General features: G+C 41.7%; 2 protein-coding genes across 2 annotated transcripts; both read right to left on the reverse strand.

The window, feature by feature from the left end:
• Positions 1 to 2,307: 2,307 nt before the first annotated feature.
• LOC117668049 (uncharacterized) lies at positions 2,308 to 7,697 on the reverse strand. The gene is made up of 2 exons (XM_034421737.3): positions 7,608 to 7,697; positions 2,308 to 4,017 (listed from the first exon to the last, which is right to left on the reverse strand). The coding sequence occupies exon 2, from the start codon at positions 3,941 to 3,943 to the stop codon at positions 2,483 to 2,485; it is 1,461 nt and encodes a 486-aa protein (XP_034277628.1). The 5' UTR covers positions 3,944 to 4,017; positions 7,608 to 7,697; the 3' UTR covers positions 2,308 to 2,482.
• Positions 7,698 to 12,741: 5,044 nt separating this feature from the next.
• LOC117668028 (vomeronasal type-2 receptor 26-like) lies at positions 12,742 to 26,123 on the reverse strand. Its single transcript, XM_087885087.1, has 3 exons — positions 25,734 to 26,123; positions 16,173 to 16,299; positions 12,742 to 13,652 (listed from the first exon to the last, which is right to left on the reverse strand). The coding sequence occupies exons 1-3, from the start codon at positions 26,013 to 26,015 to the stop codon at positions 12,742 to 12,744; spliced, it is 1,320 nt and encodes a 439-aa protein (XP_087741213.1). The 5' UTR covers positions 26,016 to 26,123.
• Between the last annotated feature and the right edge of the window lie 1,709 nt (positions 26,124 to 27,832).

Genomic DNA, 27,832 nt, shown 5'->3' on the forward strand with positions numbered 1-27,832 from the left:
AGGCAGGAAACATCCTGTTTCCCTACTTCTGGTGGGCCCAGAAGGCCCGAAAATCAGCTGGCCGGCATGCACATGCACTCCAGAGCTGAGCTGGCATGCCCACTGATATGGCTATGCATGCCACCTGTGGCACACATGCCATAGGTTCGCCATCACGGTTTTAGGAGTTACCCTGATGATCCACAACAGAAGAACCTACAATTAAGATATCTCATGAAACAACGATCACCCTGAGACCCTATAAGAGTAAGATAAATCCAAAACTTTTCCAACAATCCGGAATGATAGAATTAGGAGGGATCATCTAGGTCAGGGGTCTCCAACCTTGGCAACTTTAAGCCTGGTGGACTTCAACTCCCAGAATTCCCCAGCCAGCTTTGCTTTGCTGGCTGGGGAATTCTGGGAGTTGAAGTCCTCCAGGCTTAAAGTTGCCAAGGTTGGAGACCCCTGATCTAGCTCACCCTCCATAGTGCTGGAATTCAACCAATGGCTCTCTAGCCAGTGTTTCTGAATGTTGGCAGCTTTAAGACAGGTGGACTTCAACTCCCAGAAACCCTCAGCCTCAACCTCAAGAGCCAGATAAGTTCTCCACAACTTTCCCACGAGGAGCTGTGGGGGAGTCAAAGGGAACCCTGTCGCTAGATTATTCCTCTGGTGAAGTGCTATTTGCAATAGCTTTTTCCTCATTGGCTTCGCTAAACCATTGTCTCAACCATTGGACTAAGAATGGATCACCTTTAAGTCCATCTTGGGAATGAATTCCTGCACTGTTTGACTTGCAAACCAGACCTGATCTCAAATAAACTCACCTATATAACATTGTGTTCTCTCTTTCTTGTAAAATCTCCTTTATATACCTTGATATTAAATATATTACTTGGTATAAGAGCTGCAGTGGTGCAGTGGTTAGAATGTAGTACTGCAGGCTACTTCTGCTGACTGCCAGCTGCCTGCAATTTGGCAGTTCAAATCTCACCAGGCTCGAGATTGACTCAGCCTTCCATTCTTCCGAGGTGGGTAAAATGAAGACCCAAATTTTTGGGGAAAATAGGCTGACTGTGTAAACCACTTAAGAGAAGGCTGTAAAGCACTTTGAAGCAGTATAAAAGTCTAAGTGCTAATGCTGTTGATGGAACTTGATGCTTTGAATTTTAATTATTTATTTCACTACTATTTTAAGATGTTTTGGACACAGAAAGCAGTATTTTAAAAGTTCTAATTAATTCACTCATTAACTCGACCAAACACAAATATTTTTATGGTTCAAATAATGGCAAAAATAAAGGACTAGAGGATGCTAATTTGAAGGTATCTTTGTACATTTACATTTAGCCTCTCAAAACTGTATCTGTTTTAAGATTAATATCAGCCACGTAAGGGTCTAATCGTAGTCAATGCAGCTGCAACAAAACAAACAGGGACACTGACTTAATCAAGGGAAGGCACAGGGATGAAATGCTCCTGGTTCAGACCGGATCGTCCAATCCGGTAGCGATGGAGGTGGGTGGTTCGGAGAACCAGTAGCAAAAATCCCTGCCTCCCCCACCCCCATGCCCAGCTGAGCCACACAATCATCAGAGGCTTTTTTTTTTTACTTTTAAAAGCATTTTTTCTACAACCTCTTCGGCGGAAAAAAATGCTTTTAAAGTAAAAAACAGAAGCCTCTGATGATCGCACGGCTCAGCTGGGATCGTCAAAGGCTTTTAAAAGAAAAAAAACCCTCTGCTGATCAGGCAACTGAGCTAGGATCGTCAGAGCCTTTTGAAAGCACTTTTTTACAACCTCTTCACCAAAGAGGTTATAGAAAAAATGGTTTTAAAAGTAAAAAAAAAAAATGGCCACGCCCACCAAGTCACATTACCTCCCCCACCAAGCCACACCCACAGAACCGGTAGTAACAAATTTTAAATTTCACCACTGGGAAGGCAGGAATGTTACTTTGAATATTTGACTTAGTTTAAGTAAGTAGGGTGATTTTAGAGATGACGGCTAGCCCTATGATATTCCTACAGTCTGCATTTTATTTTATTTTTTTGCATTTCTGCTACTTTCAGTCACCTTGAAACATCAACAAAAGTTGCAAATTCAACCCATTTAAATGATTTAGAAATTCTAAAACAGAAAACAAATGAGACAGAAAAGCATCAGCATTTTGGACCGGGGGGTGGGGGAGGTGAGGGGAACAGGGACAGGACAACAAAAATAAGCTACAAGGAAATCCTTACAGACTTATTGGAACCATCTTAAGGACACACTGGCACTATTGGGAAAAGAGCCTACAGAAAGACACCTTAAGGGAGAAGAATCTCAGGTCCATAGATCATTTATTTGTTATCATTCTTGCACAATTCATTTGATGGACCAGCCCTGTTTTTCCAGATCCAGAAACACTACTCTGTCTCTGGAATCGATCCATCATGTTACCAGTCAAAGGACTGGCTACCGTATTATCCCGGCTCTTTTAATCCTCTAGAATGATGAGTCATCTTTCTGGTCCATCATCTCCCTGTCTGCTATCGGAGGATTTCTCTAGAACGTTAGATGAGTCTTCTTCACTGGAGTCATTAGAGGCTGCCACTTCACCGTCTGCTTCCTTGTGCTTCCCATGGACCAGGACCATCTCTGTGGTTGTCCCACCATATAAATTCAGTGGTCCAGAAAGATCACTTTCTTTTCCATCAGGCTGGGGTTTCTTGGTACTAGCTGGTAACAACTTTGGTAGAAGAGAAAGTTCTTTTCCCTGTACCCTCGAACTATTGGAGAGTCCAGAATCTGGTTTTTCCCCACTAGAAAGTGTTCTTCCTTGAACAAGCATGGTTTCTTCCCCCGCTTTTCTATTATTTGATGCAAATTGTTTTAACTCAATCGTATTGGATGGCCCCTTTTTAGATTTTTTTCCAATGGCCAGCCCTTTGGGCTGGATAGAAGCCCTCCAGGCCAGACTAGATGGACCTTCCTCTGCGCTTCTCCTTGCTTCTGATCTTCTTATCCAAAATGATGGACCTTCTTTCCCATGTTTCCCTGTTGGTTTGCTTGATGACTCCACCTCTCCCAATGCTAGAACGACTTCTCTGCGGCAATGTTGATCTCCAATAACGTTGAAGATAGAGATCCAGCTTTCTCCATGCCCAGAAACCATCTTGAAGTTCTTTCCATCGCAGTCAATGAAGACAGTGGCATTGGCCCGGTGTTGTGGGGACAAAGCATTAAACTCCTGCAAAGCTCGCTTTAGGCAGGCTCGGAGGTCTACTGTACATCCTTTAAGGTCTTCTGTTTCTTTCCACAGTTTCATCAAGTTCTCCGTGGTGAGCAACGTTGTGCGATAGCTCAACCTGTCTAAATAGACATCCATAGAAGAAACTCGAACCCGATAGTGAGGTTGCTTATCAGAAAAGAAGATGTGGATACGGGACCTCCCCTTTCCAGAAATGAAATCTAAGCAGGAGTTACCACACTCAATAGTCAGTTCGGCATTGCTCTTCACCGAAGGAGGTTCCTTCTCAATCTCTGTTATAGACACATCCAAGCAAGCCCGCAGTTCCTTGGTACTGTTGTCCCATTTAGCAAGCTCCTGTCTCACCTTCTCTAAGTTCTCAGAGGTTAGTGGAAGTGGAGAAAGAGACAATCGATCTAAGTATACTTCCAAGGTGGCAATCTCAATATGGTAGTGTATTTTTCCTTTTAACCAAGAAATGGCGATCTTGTTTTCTCCTCCACCAGAGACAAACTCCATTATCTTTCTTCCTCTCACCTGAATAGTCAAGGTGGCATTATCTTGTAGACAGCGAGGCTCATGATGGAACTCTTGGGCAGCATGATCTAAACAAGCCCTCACCATCTCGTCAGGTTCCCGGTTACCGATCTGCAAACTGTTGCGTGCCGACAGTAAGTTTTCTGTACTTAGTGGTGTTGGAGGTATGTTTTTGGGGATGCAGGCACCCATACGAGGAAAGACCAAGGTTTATGGAAGCAGGACCAAACATGTCTTCCAATGCAGTGGCATTAAATATTCGAAATCTGGAAAAGAGAGAATGTGAGAGGTTTCATACAAGCAATGATCTGGTTTGCTGGTCAACCTAACGGTCTAGGGGTGGTTTTCCAGTGAGACCAGTCTATTAGGGCAACTTGGTCTACCCAAATATGAGATGGAGCATACTGCTTCTGCTTTCACCTTTCAGCCCCAATCCAGGAGCCTTCGCAGGCAATCGCTTTCGTGACGAACTATTTTTGTGTTAAACTTATATTTTACTGACAAAGAAATAAAGGGAGACTAGTATAGATCTATTTCAAGCTATTTAGCTCTCATCAGCTAGCCGGGTTCGAATCCCAGAAAGGGTATGACTAGCTGACGAGAGCTAAATAGTTTGAAATAGTTAATCCTTATTAGTTTGTCCTTATTAGTCCTTATGCAGTTTCAATCTCTCCTCTAGCCTCATCTTCTGTTTCATGTCTCCAACAACCTGAATTTTTATTTCTGCATATTGCTGTGAATCCAGATTCTTAATATTTTCCCTATTATCTTTTAGGAGGCTCTTGTGAAACCATAGACCATTAGGGTTAAATTTATATTTTACCGACAAAGAAATAAAGGGAGCATGTATAGATCTATTTCAAGCTATTTAGCTCTCATCAGCTAGCCAGGTTCGAATCCCAGAAAGGGTATGACTAGCTGAGTCCAACATTTCTGTTGTAGCCCTCCTGAGCTCCGTTTTCGCTGGTAGAAGGTTGCAGGAAGCTGTTGCAGCTGAAAACGGAGCTGGGGAGCACTCGGGCCACCACAGGTGTCCCTGACATGAGAAATCCAAATCTTGGCAACCAAATGACTGGCCCCAAAGTCACCCAGGCAACTTTCATGCTTTCAAACTTTCAATTAAAATTATCTATGAAAACACAAAAATCAAGCTTAGCAAATAATTTTAGTGCAATGTCCCTCATCAATATTGAAAGAGAGGGATTCCTAGTGGAATTTCAGCTTGAGGTTTTTACAGCCTCGCCTGGAAATGTTTGCAACTGAATTGGGAGCTAAAAAGCTTCTGCTTCAGAGTTACTGGTAATCAGACTACCTTACAACCATCAACTCATCTGAAGGTAATTATCTGACAAACCCAGACCTTAAAATAAGGATGGGAAATTAATTTTCACATGAGAAACTGGAACCATTACGAAGGGCCAAATCAATAGGGCTGTGAGGGTACATACTGTAGGTACACACACACACACACACACACATACATACATTGAAACAAAAACAGCAATCGGCTGCCAAACGAAAGTAATGCATTTGTATAGTGTGCATAGTGTACACTTAATTACATTTCATTTCTAATTTCTAATTGATCTTATTGAACTTATTGCTGATGTCATCTTCTCATCTTTCTCACATCTCATGTTTTCTTTTACCTTCTCCTATCGACATATTATGATTCATCAACCGTTGATTGTATCTTATGATTTATGATGTATGACATCATCATTATTATTATTAATCATATTTCTATGCCGCCCACTCTCCGAGGACTCTGGGTGGCTTACACCAAGGACAGTATACTAAATAGCATATTGTCCCCAACAATCTGGGTCCTCATTTTACCCACCTCGGAAGGATGGAAGGCTGAGTCAACCTTGAGCCGCTGAGATTTGATCTGCTGATCTGCTGAACTAGCAGTCAGCTGAAGTAGCTGCAGTACTGCACTCTAACCACTGCGCCACCTCGGTTCTTCTTATCACTTTGTTGTTTGTATGTACGCTGAGGGCTTATGCACCGGAGACAAATTCATTGTGTGTCCAATCACACTTGGCCAATAAAGAATTCTGTTCTGTTCTGTTCTGTTCTGTTCTGCTCTGCTCTGCTCTGCTCTGCTCTGCTCTGCTCTGCTCTGCTCTGCTCTGCTCTGCTCTACTACGCTACGCTACGCCACGCTACTCTACTCTACTCTACTCTCCCTTACCTATCCCTATTATTTCTATTTTCTCACACAGGCCAAAAACGGCTGAATCAGGGGTGAAATCCAGCATGTTCTGACAGGTTCTGGAGAGCCGGTAGCGTAACTTTTGAGCAGTTTGGAGAACCGGTAGCAGAAATTTTGAGCAGTTTGGAGAACCGGTAGCAGAAATTTTGAGTAGTTTGGAGAACCGGCAAATACCACTTCTGGCTGGCCCCAGAGTGGGGTGGGAATGGAGATTTTGCAATATCCTTCCCCCAGGATTAGGGAGGGAATGGAGATTTTGCAGTATCCTTCCCCTGCCATGCCCACCAAGCCACGCCCACAGAACCAGTAGTAAAAATTTTCGGATTTCATCACTGAATGTGTCCCGGGGCTCTAAAGTGCCCAGGTCTGCCTTAAAATATGATGCCTTAAAATAGGTGCTTGTGAAATGACTTTGCATTTATATAATGTGCATATTAAATCAACTGCATGTTGGGAGGAAATGGCAATTTATTTATTTTTTATTTATTGAATTCTGAGGATATGTCACAAGATTTTAATATTGGGTATATTTATAGTATTTATTGCCTGAGAGAAAATAACTGGCCCCGAAGCCACACAGCTGGCTTTGTGACCAAAGTGGAACTATAACTCACAGTCTCCCTATTTCAGTCCTGGGAAGCAGGCCATGGAAAACCATCACCACACAAAAACGAAACGAAACAAAACCCTTGCCAAGAAAATTACAGGGACTTGTGTATTGGACACAGCTGAACAGAAGAAAAAAACAATATTTACGTTCTTTATTGCACACGCTATTACTATTCTGTACAAGTGCTTTTAGCACTGAAGAATAGGACCACTGAAGCTAAATCCAGCTCTCACAAGTTGTCAATGGTATCTCCTCATATCTCTTTTTCGAAAGTTCTTGGGGTATGTGGAAAGATCCAAATAATGTGGTGTTATGAAAACCCAAGTTACCTTAAACATAAAAACAACTGTAAAGATGTGGATCTAAATTGAAGCTCCCTTATATGCAGTCTGAATTTAAACTAATCTTTTAACGGTTTTCCTGAGGTTTTCTTGGCTGTGAGAAAAAATTCAGCTTTCTAATCGGGAAATCATCCCACACATTATATTAAAATTTATACAAATAGGAATACATACAAGATGATTGATTCAAAGAAATCATTCTCTCCCTCCCTCTCTCCCCCCTCCTTTCCCCCCACTCTCCCTCTCTCTCTCCCCCCTCTTTCTCCCTCTCTCCCTTTCTTTCTCCCCCCTTTCTCCCCCTATCTCCCTCTCTCTCCCCCTCTCTTCCTCCATCCCTCCTCTCTCCCTCCCTCTCCCTTCCTCTCCCCAGTATTTGATATAACCACACAGAAGTGCCTCACATGGTTCTCTATCGAGTTAAAAAAAAATGTCTCACAACTCCCATTTTACACCTATAAACATGCAAGTAAAGAAAAACCATCTTGAATATACAGGAATAGCAACACCACAAAAGGATGAGAAGGGTAATGATTTGAATTAAATGAACTTCAATGTGAATGCCAAGGGGTTTGAATAAGCGGAAAAGAAGGCAGAGAAATAATCATGGGTCAGGATGTTCGTTTAGGACTGAGAGAGAAGCAAAGGGGTTACAATTAGAAATGGGGGTGGGGGGGTGGAGCTGCTCACCTCTGTGCTTGGGTACTTCCTAGCATCCATGGGACTTGGGAAGAGGTTAAGAACCAGAGAGAATGTGCTTTGATTCTGATTGATCATTTTAGCTGTGATGTCACAGAACCATCAGTGGGAATTCCATTCGTGTGTGTGTGTGTGTGTATAGACACTTCCAATTTTACGCGGGAGAAAACCCGAATAACCAAAGACCTACATACAAACACCCGCGAAAACCTCAGAAAACATACATACATACACATACATACATACATACATACATACTGCACAAAAAAAGACATCCGAGATCTGAATGAATGAAATAGCCTTATTAAATACTTTGTTCTTTACATACAGTAGTTTTTACACTGCGCAAACAACTAAAGGGAACACAAAACTACTGTATGTAACGAACAAAGTATTTTATTTATTTATTTATTTATTTATTTATTTATTTATTTATTTATTTATTTATTTATTTATTATATTTCTATACCGCCTTTCTCCTGTAGGACTCAAGGCGGTGTACAGTCAAGAAAAATATAGACACACAAACATCATAAAATTGCTAATTAAAATTATTACTTAGTTTGGTCAATTAAATAAAACCCAGAATTAGATAACATTTAAAAAATCATTCACATGTTCATATGTTTAGCCCCGCCTGTTGGAACATCAGGGTCTTGAGGGCACAGCGGAAAGCATGGAGATCAGGGATATTCTGTATCTCCGGGGGCAGTTCATTCCAAAGGGTTGGAGCCCCCACAGAGAAAGCCCTCCCCCTGGGAGTCGCCAGTCGACATAATTTGACTGACAGTACCCTGAGTAGTCCCTTCCTGTGAGAAGGAACTGGTCGGTGGGCGGCTATTGGTGGCAAAAGACGGTCTCGTAGGTACCCAGGTCCTAAGCCATGGAGCGCTTTAAAGGTGATAACTAACACCTTGAATTAATAAAGCTATTTCATTCATTCAGATCTTGGATGTCTTCTGCTTGTGTTCCCTTTAGTTTTTTGAGCAGTGTATATATAAACTGTATATATGTATATCCAATATATATATATATACGTCTATATATCCAGTGTGTGTGTGTGTGTGTGTGTGTAATTTCTATCTGAAGGTGTTGAGTCTTGGCTCTTCACAAAATAACCTTCTGTGAAGCCACTGAGACTCGCTGGATCCTTTTTTAATTGAAGGTAAAGAAATGAGGTTCTTTCCCATTTAATATTCCCATTCTCTTCAATGTTCTCCATGAAAAGGCAGATTTCTTTTTCTTTCTTTTTTTCTCCTTCCTTCCTTCCTTCCTTCCTCCCTCTATCATCTATCTATCTATCTATCTATCTATCTATCTATCTATCTATCTATCTATCTATCTATCTATCTATCTATCTATCTATCCATCCACCCACCCACCCACCCACCCATCGGTATATATAGATATATAAAAGAAGCACCAATCACCTTTGTGTAGATCAGGGAAGTTGATGGTCCTGAATGACCCATTCAAAATTCAGTCTCGTTTAAAAACTGGCACCTCTCAGGAAAATTAAGTAAGTTGCTTAATAAATGAACCCATTATATAAACAAGTGGAAAGCAGCCATCCCGGCAGAACCGGTGTCTCCATCCAACCTCGCAGACCCCAGGTTTCCCCCCGCTTCTCCAAGATGCGTGTCTCGTCTCGTCACGCCGTAGTGGCCAGACAACAACGTTCATCGCAAACACTGTTGCAGAGTTGTGTAGCGAAAAAACACACAAAGCGCGACTCCTTCCCACGTGGTCACTTGGCTAAGGCAGTCTCTCTCTCTCTCTCTCTCTCTCTCTCTCTCTCTCTCTCTCTCTCTCTCTCTCTCTCTCTCTCTCTCTCTCTCTCTCTCTCTCTCTCTCTCTCTCTCTCTCTCTCTCTTTCTCAGGCCTGGAACACTTTAAGACGCGGGGACTTCAACTCCCAGAATTCCCTACCCAAGACTTCTGGGAGTTGAAGTCCACCCATCTGAAAAGTTTTTCAGTGACTTCAGAAAGTCAAGGACAGTCACGCTCTGCACTGGTTAGAGGTTCCGCAGGCTGACCTAATTGTGGAGCCCACTCGGGACAATGGTCATGCATGGCTACCTTCTAACTTTGTGCTTCGTGACTGTGGGGTCCCCAAATCCTTTCCAGACATAAATGAACTCCTAAAGCGGTCTTTGCACCCGCGTCCCCTTGCACGCATCTGCAGGCAGATTCCTTCGACTGACCAGAGGGGGCGCCAAAAACACGCCGTGGAAAGAAATTTTTGAAGACGAAATCTCTTTAAAGCATTTTCCCACCCGCTCACTTTAAAGGCTGAACCCCGATGCTGAGAAAAAGAAATGAATTGTCGGAACCCGGCAGAGCAGGCAGCCACGGAGGATGCCACAGCAGCCTGAAAGAGCCACGCGGGGATAGTTCCACTCCAGCTAAATTTCTGGGTGTCCTGAGCCGCTCCTGTAGCATCCCACTCTTCCCTTCTCCTCTTCCTTTTATAGAGTCAATCTATGGTATGTTACTTTTCCTATAAACTCTACATGAGTCCCTGCATAACTGCAAGGCGGCTGTTATATCATTTACCTCCATCGAAAAGGAAAGCTTTCCTAAGTTTGTTAAAACCAAGGTCCAAAATAAAATTTGGGAGGGGTGCATGTGGGCAATGGGTAGGGCAAAATTGGTTGGCAGGATTGAAAAAAAGCATCAGGCATCAGATGTTGGGGTTTTCTCCCAGTTGTGAGGAGCAGCTAGGAGCTGGTGCCAATAGAATGGTTTAGGGGTGGAGAATTATGGTGGGTGGGAATTGTGGTGTTGGACCTGGTCTTTGGGTGTTAAGTGAATTTTGTTCTGTGGGTATACTGTGTATACACATTCAATGACAATAAAGTTATTTATTAATTGATTGATTGATTGATTTATAGAAGAGAATATCCATAGATCTGGGTTGAAATGTGGAGTTTGTGATGCTTTCTGAGCTTGGTGGTTTGCTTGCAGACATTTCATTACTTAACTTCAGTGGTGGTATTCAGCCGGTTATATCCAGTTCGGGCGAGCTGTGTGAGAGGCTCCGCCCAGCGGCCCGGACAGCATGACGTCCCGTTTTTGACACTCTGCATGACATCCATTTTTGATGGAAAGCCATGCTCATGCGCAGAGCAGTGGTGGGTTTCAATTTTTTTTACTACCAGTGCTGTGGGCGTGGCTTGGTGGGCGTGGTGTGGCGTGGCTTGGTGGGCGTGGCAGAGGAAGGATACTGTAAAAATCTCCATTCCCTCCCCAATCCAGGGGAAGATTACTGCAAAATCCCCATTTCCTCCCGATCAGCTGGGACTTGGGAGGCAGAGAATAGATGGGGGCGGGGCCAGTCAGAATTTTTACTACCGGTTCTCCGAACTACTCAAAATGTCCACTATCGGTTCTCCAGAACTGGTCAGAACCTGCTGAAACCCACCTCTGGCGCAGAGGTGGCGCGTGTGGTCAGATTTGCGAATTGGTAGTGAAGGTAAATGAATACTACCCCTGGTTAACTTGCATATGTGGTTTGGAAAGCTGAATTAAGTAAACTTCAAAACAATAAGCACACCAGAAGCTCTGAATTGAGAGAAAGATCTAAAGAGGGTAGGCTCCTCCTAAACTACCTACTGTAGGTGTATAATTTGTGAACTCTTTGATGTGATCATAAAAAGCAACACTTGGCCTAACACCGGAGAAGTAATCTGAAAATTGTTTTTTTTTTCCTGTCCATACACGTGTGCTATTTGCAGACCATATATCAGCAATTGCAGGAACTTTGGTGGCACTTATTCATTAATCAATGTGGTGTGAGAAATTGCAGACCAGAAACAAGTTTCAGATAAAAAAAGAGAATTTCCTTATTCTGTGACCTAACCTATCCCTTTTTACATAAAGTGTTATCTTAGGTTAGTTCCAAAATATAATAGAATATTACAGTGCAATTTTATTGTTGTAAGCCAGACAGAATTATTCTAAGATGGGTGGCCATAAAAATCATTCTTTTAAAAAACCCCAAATAATTCAAAGAAATAAACTATATTGAGATGTAGTATGTCCTTGAGAAATGAGAATCATACAATATCAAATTGTCCTCATGAGAAACCTACACATAGAACAGGAAGCCAGACAGAATAGAATAGAATAGAATAGAATAGAATAGAATAGAATAGAATAGAATAGAATAGAATAGAATAGAATAGAATAGAATAGAATAGAACAGAACAGAACAGAACAGAACAGAACAGAACAGAACAGAACAGAATAGAATTCTTTATTGGCCAAGTGTGATTGGACACACAAGGAATTTGTCTTTGGTGCATACGCTCTCAATGTACAATAAAATACATTCATCAAGAATAAAAAGATACAACACTTAGTGATAGTCAAGGTTACTAACAAGCTATCAAATCGTACTAGGAAACAAATAAAAACAATATAAATTGAAAGATACCAGCAACATGGTTATAGTAATAAGTGTATAGTAATAATAGGATAGGATAGGGCAAAATGAAGTAACTCCAGGATGGTAAAGTAGTGAGACAAGGCAGTATTACTCTGTTCTTATTTATTCATCCTTTATACTGAAAGGATATTAAGAGAATTTGGATTAGAAGAGGAACAAGGTTCTACATTGGTGGAACAAAAATCAATAACTTCCTCTATGCTAGCACACTTTATTTTCCCAAATCAACAATCAGATTGGCCCAGTTGATTTGGAGAAAAAAAAGTGGTGGCATAAAATAAATTCATTGCCCAGGCAGAGGAAGAAAACCTCAACCCATAACAACATGACATGAAAAGAAAGAAAACGAAACACATCAAAACTTCATAAAGATTAGCAAACGATTGTCATATCTTCTAAACATTAGATAAAGCAAATGTGTTTCTATAATACATATATACATATACATCTCCATATGCATATACATATACATACATACATTCTTCCTAAATATGGATTGTAGTAAAAGAAAGTAACAATTCAAAAGAAAATGATCTCTTACACATCTCTAGCATATCTTATTATATCAGTCATAATTGAGACTTGAGAGAGTTTTTAGAACATGTAACAAAAATTTTACTTCCAACTATCCTAGTTTATCTTAATAATAATTTGGGTAAGAAATAACTTTCAAAATCAAGAGCCCTCATTGTTTTTCATTATTAGTTGCTCCTTAGTGTTCATGTCAGGTCTCAGAATAAGGATGTAACATTTGGGGACAAAAATACAGCCCAGTAAGCCCAGGCTGGAGGCCAGGATGGAGAAGATCTGCACAGCCACCATGTACTTCCCTTTGGTGCTCAGGTAAGTGGGGACAAAGGAGATCCAAACGCTGCAGAAGACCAGCATGCTGAAGGTGATCCACTTGGCTTCGTTGAAAGTCCCTGGAAGTTTGCGGGCCAGAAAAGCCACCAAGAAGCAGATGGCAGCCAGAAAGCCCATGTAGCCAAGGGCAGTGTAGAACATGATGGCTGAGCCTTCTTTACATTGCAGGAGGATTTCTCCTGGTTGAGAATGCAGGTCAGAATGTGGAAATGGGGGAGAAATTCCCAGCCATGTAAGGCAGATACCAACCTGAACCCCAGAACAGGACAAGACAATGGAGTTGGCCAGACTTTTCCCCAACCATTTCCTCATCCTGCTGCCTGGTTTTGTGGCCAAAAATGCCACCACCACCATGATAGTCTTGGCCAGCAAGGAAGAGACGGCAACTGAGAAAACAACACTGAAGGTGATTTGTTGTAGAAGGCAGGTCACTTTCTGGGGCTTACCAATGAAGAGAAGGGATGTCAAAAAGGAAAGCAGGAGAGAGACCAAGAGAATGTAGGTGAGATCCCGGTTGTTGGCTTTGACTATGGGAGTTTCTCGGTATTTGATGAAGATTCCTAGAATTAAGGCAGTGTTTAGAGACAAAAATAAGGCTGTGATAGCCAGGATAAGACCTAACATTTCTTTGTAGGACAGGAACGTTATGATTTTGGGGACACACTGATCTCGCTTCTTGTTGGAGTACTGTTCATCTGGACACTTTTCACAATGTGCTGCATCTGGAAAACATGAATTGCCATTTATCTACTGATTCAGTGACATTTTATGCCTCATGACCAACTGACAAGTGGCAGGGTGTAGACATACTAATGAAGGTGTTTTTTACTCCTTTTTTTGCATTTTTTTAAAAAATAAAAATATTTCTATCATTAGAATAATGAAATTTAAAGGAAAAATGATTTACATTGGATGTTGACAATTGAATAACACAAAACGATATAGTTACTAAGCAAGAATAAAGTAGAAAATGATTATAGAAAAACATTGCCACCATCCTTTCTCTTTATTTGCCAAGTGAAGAAGTATCTTTAGATATTATAAATTTTGCCATTGTGGCAAATTCTCTAATTTCACCTTCCAATGTGAAAATCACTGAGAAAATTTACGGGCTATTTACAGGACCGCCTGCTACCACCAATAGCCTCCCACCGACCAGAACACTCCCATAGAGAGGGACTCCTCCAGGTGCCTTCGGCTAAACAATGTTGACTGGCAGCCCCTGGGGGAGAGCCTTCTCTGTGGGGGCACCTACTATCTGGAACGAGTTCCCCCCGGAGATACGGAGGATCCCGGATCTGCGTACCTTCCGTCGCGCGCTCAAGACTTTCTTGTTTCATCAGGCTGGCCTGACCTAAGTCTTTCCCCTTTTTAAATGGAAATTTTAAATTTGGTTTTAAAATATTGGGGTTTTAAATTCAGCCAAATTATTTAATTCGTTTTATTCTATTTTAAATGTTGTATTTATATTGTTTTATTTTATGGCTGTTCACCGCCCTGAGTCCTTCGGGAGTAGGGCGGTATACAAATTCAATAAAACTAAAACTAAAACTAAAATGTGTCATTCCAATTCTGTACCAGATTTGTAGAATTATACCTCAAAAAATATTTGGGGTTTCAATTCAATGTTTGTTTACGTTTTTTCCTGAATATTCTGATGTGTTTCATTCTCTGAATTCTTTTGAGCTTGTTTGCATAACAACCACAAATGATAAAATATTCCTTCTTTGTTATAGGATTTCCAACATTTATTGTTGTATGATTTGTCTGTTTTATCAATTGTTGATACAATTGTATACTGTCTGTAAAACATTTCCGCTTATAACCTGGAGTAAATTTTCTGGATTTTTCCACCCAAAGCTGTGCTCATTTTTGTATTGCAGTTATGTTAGAGTTTGCAGCAATCCAACTAGCACACAAGTAAATAATTCAGTAGGATTCATGTATAAAAGAAACTTCTTTATATACAGTAATATAAAGCATGATGCATTTGTACAATACCCATGCAGCAGAAGCCAGAACCAGAACTCAGAATCCAGAAGCACAGAATCAATATAATCACAGAAGCTATATAATACAGAGGCTATATTGGAAGGACAAAGCAACTCTTATATACAAATCAGTCAAGCTAAACCATGCCCAGGCTCTGAGCCATCTGGGTCACCAAACAGTCCCCATTAGCTGACCTGTTACTATGTCTATTCTAAATCATTAACTCTCATATACTGACAAAGTATTTGTTTGATTTTTACATCCATTTTATCATACAGTTGTTTATTTGTTCCATCTCCAAGTCCTGTTTCAAAAATTATTTATCTATGTCTACGAATAGTTGATCTTGGCTTTGTATACCTGTTTCAAATTCTGTCATCTCTCAAGGTTTTCCCATCTTTGTCAATATTACCTTTTACTGTTTCAGCAGTTTCTGAAAACATCCACCTGTCAGGTTCCAGATCAGTACGAGAAAGGAAAATGCCAGACAACAGTGTGAAGTTTGTTGTAGAGATTTTACCTTCTGCGCTCCGGCACGTTCTAACAATCACCCAGTGCAGGTTCAGTGAAATATTGTCAGCTCTAGCTTCTCTGTGCTCCCACCACCGTTTTAAAGCTGACACGCCCCACCCCGCTACTCCACCCCCTGACTTAACCCCCCCCCCAAGCCAGGAAGCCAATATATAGCGCCAGATGCTAGCAAGCCTCAATCAGTCCTTGTTCGCCTGGGTTATCGATCTCTGCTTAACTCTAGGAGAGCCCTAATTAATCCTGGGTGGCCCGGGCGGCAATGTTGCTCCAGATCAGGCTTGGGGCCTCTGTGCAGGCAGGTGTGGAAGTGGCTGGTTCCGGCCCAAGCGCCTGCTGTTTCCTGTCCGCCTCTCAGCTGAGAGGCAGTGGTGGTTCCGAAATTGGCAGGCAGGAGAGGGAGCCACTGGCCAGCACCAGGAAGAGGAGTGGCTAGCCGGCCAGCAAGTGGAGGCAGGGTGAGGCTTCCTGGGCAGCTGGAATGTGGGGCGTTTTCCTCTGTTGGTCGCCATCCCCGCCAGAATGGCAGCCCTGACACAGTGGGGCTGACACCACCCTAGTAAAATATTACTTTTCTTGAACACTAAACACTGCTGTGTCTTTTTTTTTTTCTGTTTACCAAATATGGATGCAGCATACTGGCATAGGAGATTAAATCTTAGTACTATATGTGTCTCTAGAATAAAAGGCTGATGTACCTTTTTTGTCCTTGAGCCACCTACCTTCCTGGATGGAGATTGTTCCTTCTATGCATGGAGAGCAGTAATAGCAGCACACTGGTTCTCCTTCTCTTGTGAGTTTCGTGTATCCTGGGAGGCAACTTTCAGTACACCTAGAAAAAGGGGCTTTCTAAACAGAAAGAAAATTATGGAAACATATGTTAAGGGCAGGGGTCTCCAACCTTGGCTACTTTAAGACTTGTGGACTTCAACTCCCATAGTTCCTCAGCCAGCAAAGCAAATGGATTATGAAAGTTGTAGCCCACAAGTCTTAAAGTTGCCAAGGTTGGAGACTCCTAGTTTAGGGAATTTATTTTAAAAGTGGAAGTCAATGCAAAGATGGGTTCATGAACTCAGAAGTTACTTTTAAGATCTTTTCTCAAATATAATTAAAATATTTTTCTTTGGGTGATTTCTGCAAGCATATGATCTCAAAGTCCTCTCAATATTCAGCAAAGACTAATGGCTCTCCTGTCCAAACATTTTTAGACTTATGTTTGTAGACCAGTGAAATGCTATGGACATAGCATACTTAGATTTCAGCAAGGTATTCAACAAAGTAGACCACAAGCTACTTCTTGTAAGCTAGAAAAATGTGAGATAGACAGCATCATCACCAGATGGATTTGTAACTCTAAACCACACTCAACAAGTAGTACAAGTAATGTTACTACATCTACATGGAAGAAAGTAAGTGACACTAAACTGGCAGTAATAGCCAACATCCCAGAAGACAAGCTCACCATTCAAAAGGATCTTGGCAGACTTGAACAATGAGCCCTATCTAAATGAAATTTATTGTGGAGAAAGGCAAGGTTTTACACTTAGGCAGGAAAACCCAAAGGTACAAGTGCAGATTAGGTTTTGGTCACCACATTACGAAAAAAGATGTTGAGATATTGGAAAAAGTGCAGAGAAGAGCAACTAAGACAATTAAAGGCCTGGAGGCAAAAACATATGAAGAACGGTTTGCAAGATTTGGGTTTGGCTAATTTAGAGAAAAGAAGGACTAAGAGGACATGATAGCAGTATTTCAGTATTTGAGGGGCTGCCACAAAGAAGAGCGGGGTGACTTAGTTTCCAAAGCACAGAGAGTAGGACAAGAAACAATGGATGGAAACCAATCAAGGAGAGAAGCAACCTGGAATTAAGGTTGCTAACTGTGAGGACAATTAACCAGTGGAACAATTTGTCTTCAGAAGTTGTGGGTGCTTCATCACTGGAGGTTTTTAAGAAGACACTGGGCAGCCACTTGTCTGAAGTGGTATAGGGTTTCCTGCTTGAGCAGGGGATTGGACTGGAAGATCTCCAAGGTCCCTTCCATCTCTATTCTGAATTTGTCTTTTGAACATCCAGTAAAATAAATATATGTAGTTCAGGGTTGAACTGTGGAGTCCTTGGTGTACTCTGATATGGTTGTTTCCTTGCAGACATTTCACTACTGGACTAGATAGCGTCATCCATGCTATCGTCAGGCACAGGATGCTATTATCATTGCACTGATAATGTTATCAAGCTGGGTAATAAAATATGTGTAAGCAACCATGCTGATAGAGCACCAAGGTCTGTACTGAGTTACATGCCCTGAGGTAAATCCCTCAGGGTCAGGGGTGGGCTGCTAGGGGTTCACAGTGGTTCAGGAGAACCTCCAGCTAAGATTCTGTGCAGTTTAGAGAACCCCCAAATCCCACTCCTGGCTGGCCTTGCCCACTCCACCCCACCCCTCCCTGGAGTCCCCAGGTGGCCTGTTTTGGATGCAGGTAAGTGCAGGGCACACACGGAGGCTCAGGGAGGACAAAAAAAGGGCCTACCAGAAGTTCAGGCAGGCTGGAAACGGGCCCATTTCTGGCCTCCAGAGGGCCTCCAGAGCCTGGGGAGGCCGTTGGAACCCTCCCGGAGGAGGGAGGAAAGCCTCTGGAGCCCGGAAAGGGCAAAAACACACACACACCCTTTGTGGCGCAGGAGGCCGACTAGGCCACACCCACCATGGCCACACTCACCCAGCAACCGGACAGAGAAACCCTTGTTAAAATTTTTGAAGCCCACCCCTGCTCAGAGTAATAAAATATGTGTAAGCAACCATGCTGATAGAGTACCAAGGTCTGTACTGAGTTACATGCCCTGAGGTAAATCCCTCAGGGTCAGGGGTGGGCTGCTAGGGGTTCACAGGGGTTCAGGAGAACCTGAAGCTAAGATTCTGTGCAGTTTAGAGAACCTCCAAATCCCACTCCTGGCTGGCCTTGCCCACTCCACCCCGCCCCTCCCTGGAGTCCCCAGGTGGCCTGTTTTGGATGCAGGTAAGTGCAGGGCACACACGGATGCTCAGGGAGGGCAAAAAAAGGGCCTACTGGAAGTTCAGGAAGGCTGGAAATGGGCCCATTTCTGGCCTCCAGAGGGCCTCCAGAGTCTGGGGAGGCCGTTGGAACCCTCCTGGAGGCTTGAGGAAAGCCTCTGGAGTCCAGGAAGGGCAAAAAGATCCCCTCTTTATGGTGCAGGAGGCCAACTAGGCCACACCACCATGGCCACACTCACCCAGCAACCGGGCAGAGAACCCCTTGCTAAAATTTTTGAAGCCCACCCCTGCTCAGGGTCTAAGGGTTTTGTGTGGTTCCTTTAGCTTCCTTACAGGGAACAAGCATCATTGGACTAGCTTTCCATCCTAACCTAGAACAATGCTGGCATTTCCACAGTTAGCAATCCAGGAGCCTTCTAGGAGAAATAGTAGCATCTCCTTCAACCAGTTTTTTTCATTAGCACAGAGACTCCATCAAAGTGTGATATAAAAGCAGGTGGAAACCTAGAATGGATGAATAATAATAATATCCACAAACAGGCAGACCTGGTTACCTGGTGAAAGGAAGTTGGCCATACGATTACACTCTCATCGATAGAGAACTTGATATCCGCAGAGACTTCTTCTTTTCCAATATTCCCTATTTTCACCCCAGCAGAAGACTTGTTAGGAAATACTGCCCAGTCCATAATATCAAAGTCAGCAACAGGAATTCCAGCCTCATCCAAATAAACATCATCCACAGAAAGATTGTAAATCTGGAAGTTTCTAAGAAAAGGGTGGAGCTGAAAAGACATGGAGAATCACACTTGCCATCTATACATTCTCTTTGGAGCCCTAAATCAGAAGTGGGATATTCAGTTAGTGCCTCTGTCTGTCTGTGACAGGAAGATTATTCTCTTTCTCATTCCTTTCTTCCCTTCTTCTCTAAATCTTCCTTTCCCTCGCCCACCCTCTCTCCCATTATTTCTGTCTCTCTCTCTCTCATACATAAACACATATGCATAAAGATTTCCGGTTCATTATTTTTGCCTGCTGTTTTATGAAATTTTTAACCATCTCCTTTTAATCCCTTGCGGGGTGGAGTCTGGTCAACTGAAAGGAGCTGAGTGTTTCCTGGCCAGATGCCCTTCCTGTCACCAATGCAGAGTTATATTAAGCAGATATATTCTCATCGTGCTCAGAGAGAGAAATATCTGCCTCTACCTAGGATCAAACTCACAGCTTTCTGATTGTGAGGTGAGAGCTCCACCTCTAGGCCACCACACCACTCGTTTTATGAAATTTTTAATCTCAGGTCAGAAACATGTTTTAACTCCAACAATCTCACCATCCTTCTAGGGTTGTTTCCCCACCTCTTGGGTTGAACTCCCATCCTTTTGGACTTTTGGAAGGGCATCAAAACTCACTTTTGATAATTGGCTTGTATCCTTGATTTGGGGCACTCACCACTGGAGGTCGTTGTTGGGATAAGAAGATCTCATCCCAGTGCTGTCTGTCTCCTTGTTTCTTGTTTTTTAAAATAGCTTTTTAAAATTTTTAATTGTTTTTCTGTTCATCTTTTTACTGTTTGTAAGCCACCCAGAGTGGCCTTATAGCTAAGAGGGATGGGTTATAAATTTAATCAATAAATAATAAATAATATTTTAGGGCCTTTGTAACCAACAATTGGTGGTGGAAAGCGAAAAGGTTGGGAGAAACGACAGGGCTCCAGATTCTAAGGTTTAATTTTCAAAGGAGAAAGAAAGATAAAAAGGATCTTGGGAGAATGAAAATGCAGAAGAAAGTTGCCCGGTTATGTGACCAGGAAGTGGTAGTGAGAACCAAGTCAACTGATCTGCTTGTTTTTTTGAAGATGCTGAAAAGAAAAAAAAACTTGACCATTCCTTGCATGGCAGGACAGGAACTACAGTACATCAGACCAATATTGGAATTTAACAATTTTGTTTATTTATTTATTTTTGTCAAGCATATATAAGATTACAGATAAAAGTATAAACATGATTATGAATACATGAAATGGATATAAATAAAAAGGGGACATTAGGACAGGGACGGTAGGCATGTTGGTGTGCTTATGCACGCCCTCTTTTCGGACCTCTTAGGAATGGGGTGAGGTCAACATTAGACAGTTTAAGGTTAACGTTTTGGGGGTTTGGGGATGAAACCACAGAGTCATGTAGTGCATTCCAGGTAGGGGTGGGTTCTAAATTTTTTTACTACCGGTTCTGTGGGCATGGCTTATTTTGTGGGTGTGGCTTGGAGGTCATGTGACTAGGTGGGCGTGGCTAGCTGGTCAGAGTCATTTCTGGAAGGTCCTCGCACTTACGACCCGACTCATTTGTTTGCTTTTAACACTGATCAGCTGTAGGACGGCCCTTTGAAGCCCCGCGGCAAGAGTTTAAACAGTTTTTTTTCCTCTAGTCATCAGCTGGGACTCAGGAGGCAGCAATAGATTGGGTATGGGACCAAATAAAAGGTAAGAATAACGTGGGTGGGTGAGGGGGTGGGAGGGCGGGGGGGAGAACCGGTTCGGTGACATCATATCGTCACCGCTACCGGCTTGGCCGAACTGGACTGAACCGGGAGGAACCCACCACTGATTCCAGGCATTCAACACTCTGTTGCTGAAGTCGTATTTTCTGTAATCGAGTTTGGAGCAGTTTACCTTGAGTTTCTATCTATTGTTTGCCCCTGTATTATTGAGTTTGAAGCTGAAGAAGTCATTGATGGGTAGGACGTTGTAGCATATAATTTTGTGTACTATGCTTAGGTAAGACCGAAGGCGGTGTAGTTCTAAATTGTCTAAGCCCAAAATTTCAAGTCTGGTGGCATAAGGTATTCTGTTGCGAACAGAGGAGTGGAGTACTCTTCTCGTGAAATATCTCTGAACTCGCTCAATTGAGCTCAAAATATATGTTAAGTGAGTTTTATCCCATTTCTTGCCACAGTTGTTAAGTGAATCTGGGTGCTCCATTGACTTTGTTTTTCAGAAGATTGCAAAAAGTGATCACATTACCCCGGGATGCTGCAATGGTCATATGTATGAACCAGTTGCCAAACATCTGAAGTTTGATCACATGATCATGGGGCTGCTGCAATGGTCGTAACTGTGAAAACTGGTCATAAGTCACTTTTTTCAGTGCTGTTACTACATAAGACCAATATTGGAGATTAAGACAGAATACGATGGTTACTGAGGCATCTGGTACTTATTTATTTCACAAATATATGAAAAGGTCCCTCTCTCTTGAGACAATGTCTATTCTTACGAGCATCCTGAACCAACATACCCGGTTTGGTCTAGAAGATTCAGTAAGAAGAATCTGTCTCTTTCTCTCTAAGCCTCCACATTTGGTCAGAAAAAGTATTAGAAACTGACATATTAGAAATGGGAATTCCCCCCATCCAGGGGTGGGTCTCAAAAATTTTAACAAGGGGTTCTCTGCCCGGTTGCTGGGTGGGGGTAGCCATGGTGGGCATGGCCTAGATGGTCTCCTGCACCACAAAGCGGTGGGGGGGGTGTTTTTGCCCTTTCTACAAGCTTCCGGGAGGGTGAAGATGGCCTCCCCTGTCTTTGGAGGCCCTCTGGAGCCTGGAAAGAAACACGTTTCTGGCCTTCCTGGACTTCTGGTAGGCCCATTTTTGTCTTCCCCGAGCCTTCTCGTGTGCCCTGCACTTACCTGCATCCAAAATGGGCCGCATGGGGACTCCTTGGAGGGGAAGGGCGAAGTGGGCAGGAACAGCCAGGAGTGGGATTTGGGGGTTCTCTGAACTGCACAGAATCTTAGCTAGAGGTTCTCTCAAACCCCTGTGAACCCCAGCAGCCCACCCCTGCCCCCATCCCCATCTATCCCTCCTTACATCTAACATAACATTTAAGAAATGAAAAGAAACCATTAGTGGAATTTTGTAATAGAAGCCCTACCTGCCATGGCTGTATTATCTGGGGTGTCTGATGGTCCCCAACACGCATCCTCCTCTTGCTCAATTGGTAGGAAGAGGCAGCACGGAGAACCCAGGCTACAACCTGGATTATTGTGGAAATACTGGAGCCATCCTCAGATAGGATTCTTTCAACCAAATCCTGGGGTGGGGTTTCCCAGCTCTCTTTTTCCAGGCATGTATTCCAAGATTTCTTAGACAACAAGGGGTTTGAATAGGAACACTGAAATGCTGCCTCCCCAAAATTCCTCGTAGCAGAGTAATGTGAATTAAAATCATAATATTGTGTCCTTTTCTTGGTCTGAGTTGTGAAGGATAACAAAAGATGATTATGCTGGAGATTAAATAATCGGTTAAAAAATCTCACACTTATATCGGACAAAGCTGTGGCAATCCATACTTTTTCCCCAAACAGGATTTCACTAGCCTCAACTTCTCGTATTAGAATTGCTAGTATTAATGTGGCCTGAAAGTTCAAGTGACAAACAAGACTTTTTACTTTAGTGTCACTAAAATATTGAAGAACGTTCTTGTTCTTCCCTACTTCAATAACCATTGGTAAGCTTTCCGAGAAGGCAACACAGACGCCTTTCTTTAGGGCTTCTGGCACAAAGGTTCTTCTGAACTTTTCCCCACTTTCATTGTCCGGAGCAGCGAGGCCGATCCACGTCCATTGGAAATGCAGGAGCAACTTGACAATTGCCAAGTGAGGAGGTTCTTGTTTTGGAGTCACCCGGTAGAAAAAAGGAAAATGATGTTTCTGCTCTGGAATGTGGCTGATGACCCCATAATTAATCTAAGATGTAAGAGAAAAAAGATGGTAGATTGCTTTGTTTTTAAGGACAACAGTAAGTCCTTACATATCAAGACTCTATGGAAGAGAACTTCCTTCCCTCTGTTCTTGAGTTTGTACCACAAAATGTCACCTCAGTCTCTGGTATCACTTGCCTAGTATTTACAGTCATTGCCTATTAGCAACTTTCTGCCAAAATTACAGGAGGAGAAATAGTTGTAGGATGCATAAACAGAGGGATAGAATCAAGATCAAGATATACCACTTTATAATGCCTTGGTAAGACCACACTTTGAATACTGCATTCAGTTTTGGTCACCATGATGCCAAAAAGATGTGGAGACTCTAGAAAGAGTGCAGAGAAGAGCAACAAAGATGATTAGGGGACTGGAGGCTAAAACATATTAAGAACGGTTGCAGGAACTGGGTATGTCTAATTTGATGAAGAGAAGGACCAGGGGAGATATGATAGTAGTGTTCCGATATCTCAGGGGCTGCCACAAAGAAAAGGGAGTCAAGCTATTCTCCAAAGCACCTGAGGGCAGGACAAGAAGCAATGGGTGGAAACTAATCAAGGAGAGAAGCAACTTAGAACTAAGGAGAAATTTCCTGACAGTTAGAATAATTAATCAGTAGAACAACTTGCCTCCAGAAGTTGTGAATGCTCCAACACTGGAAGTTTTTAAGAAGAGGTTGGATAACCATTTGTCTGAAGTGGTGTAGGGTTTCCTGCCTAAGCAGGGGTTTGGACTAGAAGACCTCCAAGGTCCCTTCCAACCAGTGTTGAAATCTCAACCGTTTGCTGGCTGCGCATGCGTGCTGGGCACCAAATATGTACTGTGTACATGCATGCACAGTGCCCACCATGCACCAAATGCATGGCGAACAGGTTGTAAAAAAATGCTTTTAAAAAGTTTTTTAAAAAGGCTCTGACAATTGCGCGCCACAGCTCTGATTGTCAGACCCTCTTTTTTTTTTTCCTTTTTAAAAGCATTTTACTTTAGGCATGCCTGAAAAGTAAAAATGCTTTTAAAAAGTTTTAAAAAAGGCTCTGACAATCGCGCGCCACAGCTCTGATCATCAGACCTTTTTTTTTTTTTTTTTACTTGTTAAAAGCATTTTTACTTTAGGCATTTAAAAAATGCCTAAAAAGTAAAAAAAAAAAAAAAGTTCTGATGATCAGCTAAGCAATGCGCGATCTTCAGAACTTTTTTGTTTGGTTTGGTTTTAAAGCATTTTTAACTACCGGTTCTGGAAAACCGGTAGTAAAAAAATGCTAAAAAAGTAAAAAGTAAAAAAAAAAAAAAAAAGGTTCCGACAATCATGCATCTCTCAGCTGATCGTCGGAACTTTTTTTTTTTTTTTTTACATTTTTTACTACTGCTTCGGGTGAACCGGACCAAACTGGGAGCATTGCACCCCTGCTTCCAACTCTGTTATTCTATTCTGTTCTAAATATGACAATTTTTTCACATCTTCAGCAGTGCAAGGACAAAGGACAAAACACTGTTATAAAACCAGCTCAGCTACATATGTCTCAGTAATGCCCTAGGGATGATGGAATTATATGTGAACTCAGCAGAAAAAAGAAAGTTGGGCAGGATTTTTTTGTGTGTGTCTTTAAATACAAATAAAAAACCGCTAAAGCAATATTTTTCTTTTTTTTCTTCCAGTATAGGATGGTTTAGAGCAGGGGTCTACAACCTTGGCAACTTTAAAACTAGTGGACTTCAACTCCCAGAGTTCCTCAGAATTCTGGGAGTTGAAGTCCACAAGTCTTAAAGTTGCCAAGGTTGAAGACCAGAGGTGGGTTTCAGCAGGTTCTGACCAGTTCTGGAGATCCAGTAGTGAACATTTTCAGTAGTTCGGAGAACCGGTAGTAAAAATTCTGACTGGCCCCGCCCCCATCTATTCTCTGCCTCCCAAGTCCCAGCTGATCAGGAGGAAATGGGGATTTTGCAGTAACCTTCCCCTGGATTGGGGAGGGAATGGAGATTTTACAGTATCCTTCCCCTGCCTTGCCCACAAAGCCACGCCCACAAAGCCATGCCCACAGAACCGGTAGTAAAAAAATTTGAAACCCATCACTGTTGGAGACCCCTGGTTTAGAGCATTTCAGTTGAACTATGAATGAAGGTTTGTTCAACTTGCTTAGCGCATTGTAAGCTGCCCTGAGTCTCCGGAGAAGGGCGGCATATAAATCAAATTTTTTAAAAAAACTGCAAAAATGAAAACCATTTCAGGGCTTCTTTAAGCTCCATTGGCTCACTAATTTTATTTATTATTTTTCCTTTTGAGACATGGTGGCGCAATGGTTAGAATGCAGTACTGCAGGCTGCTTCTGCTGTCTGCTGGAAGCCTCAAATCTCACCAGGCTCGAGACTGACTCAGCCTTCTATCCTTCTGGGCAATATGCTGACTCTGTAAACTGCTTAGAGAGGGCTGTAAAGCACTGTGAACTGGTATATGTCTAAGTGCTATTGCTTTTGGGGGCTATTTGCAGAGTGAAATTAGCTTCAATATTCATTCATACCTGTGGGATTTTGTAGATGCTCAGCATGGTGGAAATTTGACTAAAGAGATCAGAATCAGTGTCTTCAAGCAGAGGCAAAAGATTATTTTGCTTTCCACAGCTATAGTTTGGGACATTCTCCTGCCCCGTAGACAGCAAATCCATCATGACCTCGTATGTTAACCTTGCATTGTAAAAGTTCTCATAGATCTTGTAGCCCAGGGTGATGTTTGGTAAGAGCTTTGGGTTCTGGTTGACCTGATGAGTGGCAAAGAAGAAAGGCAGGACATGCCAGAAGCTCATACTCTGTATACTGCAAGATAAGAAACTTTAGTTGGTTTTCATCTCAATGTAGGGTTTTCATCTTCTTTCTTTTTTTTTTTAATTTTAAAAAGCAAAACTTTATTCATTCTTAAAAGAAAAACATTTAAAACATACAAAGACTTGATTAAGTTAAAAGTTAACTTATCAAGAAACAAATCTGCATATACATGTACAATAATCAACTTCAACTACTAATTATATATATATATACAGATATACAAACCTACAGTGACATATTTCATTTTCTATCTATCTTGACAGTGCATTTTCCTTTACTTATAATAATTTCATCTAATTTTCATCTCAACCCATTTGGCCTCCTTTGATTTATCCACTGGTACCATCTATTCCATATTCTAAAGTATTTTGAGTCCTCCTTGTCTTGTAACTCTAAAGTTAATTTGTCCATTTCTGCGCATGTGTATATCTTTTGCATTAGCTCCTGATCAGTTGGCAATCTATTTGTTTTCCAAAGTTGTGCTACTGCTAGTCTGGCCGTCGTTATTATGTGAAGTATTAAGTATTTTGTATCATTCCTAATGTTCTTTTTGATCATACCTAATAGAAAGATTTCGGGTTCTAATTCAATTTCACAATCTGTTATTTCTGCTATCCATGTTTTAATCTTGTTCCAATATTTTTTAATTTCTGGGCAGAGCCACCAAGCATGATAAAAAGTTCCCTGTGCTTTTTTACACTTCCAGCAAGTCGGATTTACGTTTGGGTACATTTTTGCTATGAATCTTCAATTCATAATATCACATCATATTTCCTGAAGCTATTCCTTTATATATTTATAACTAATCAATTGAATTGCTGTCTTATGAGTCTAGTCTGGAAACTGGACAATCGAACAATCTGAAGTTAGTTATGGAATGCATCACCCTCTCGTGTATCTCTAACGCTGTAGCCCACCCATGGTGATGTTTGGTAACAGCTTTGGATGCTTTGGTTGATCTCACGAAGAGCAAAGAAGAAGGATAGGATGTGCCTGAAGCTCATAATGGGTATACTGCAAGTGAAAAGATTTCATTTTGGTTTTGAATTGTTCATGTTCAATTCATTAAAAAAAACCAGATCACATTTCTGAAGCTGTTTCTTTAAAAACATTTATTAGAAATCATTTGTATTGCTCTTTTATGAATCTACTATGGAAAGTTCAGAAATCTACAGTCTGAAATCAATGTTGGAATGCATTATCCCCTTATGTATAAAATAATCTGGTTGGCCTCTTGAAGGGGAAAGTAGGACAGGATCATGTCAAAAGCTCCCTACCCATATGTAATGCAGGAAATATTGCCAGAAATTCATTGTTCAATGAAAAAAAATGTCAGATCCCTGTATCATTCATTTACCGTGATGGACTTTCCTTGGGTCTTCATATTAGAAGATCAGCCCCATTGACACCCCATTGGCACAAGTGGGACCTTCTTTTCCATACTTTTCTTTAGGGTCAAAGTGACCCCAATTACAATTTTTGGACCTGATCCCAACTTTTATTTTCTCTAAAAGACTCAGAGGGGCATTCTGACAGCAAATCCTATATTATTCTAATCATGGATAAAATGTCTGAGCAACTGGATGGTTTTATTTAAAATTCACTTCAGAAAACCATATTCATATGAAAATACAGTCTTTCCCCTTTTTCTTGAGATTTGTTCTAGGATTTCTTTGATTTCTAATTGTTAAGAATATCGCTATGGAATTTTTCTGCTAAATACGAGCCCATTCTGATGACTTTTACATCTTTTAATTTAATTTTATTTCTTTCATATTGTTCTTCCACAATATGAATA

The sequence above is a fragment of the Pantherophis guttatus genome, chromosome 2, assembly GCF_059756535.1.
Source record: "Pantherophis guttatus breed Tessera chromosome 2, ASM5975653v1, whole genome shotgun sequence".
In the NCBI taxonomy this organism is placed as follows: Eukaryota; Metazoa; Chordata; class Lepidosauria; order Squamata; family Colubridae; genus Pantherophis; species Pantherophis guttatus.

Bases quoted from the DNA above. Each gene is read 5' to 3' on its own strand.
- LOC117668028 (XM_087885087.1), bottom strand. From the start codon at position 26,015: ATGAGCTTCTGGCATGTCCTGCCTTTCTTCTTTGCCACTCATCAGGTC. The intron at 16,300-25,733 runs GTATGAATGAAT...CTTTCTGTTTAG, and splicing joins GCATCTACAAAATCCCACAG to AAAGCCCCTTTTTCTAGGTG. The intron at 13,653-16,172 runs GTAGGTGGCTCA...CATGTTTTCCAG, and splicing joins AACAATCTCCATCCAGGAAG to ATGCAGCACATTGTGAAAAG.
- LOC117668049 (XM_034421737.3), bottom strand. From the start codon at position 3,943: ATGGGTGCCTGCATCCCCAAAAACATACCTCCAACACCACTAAGTACA.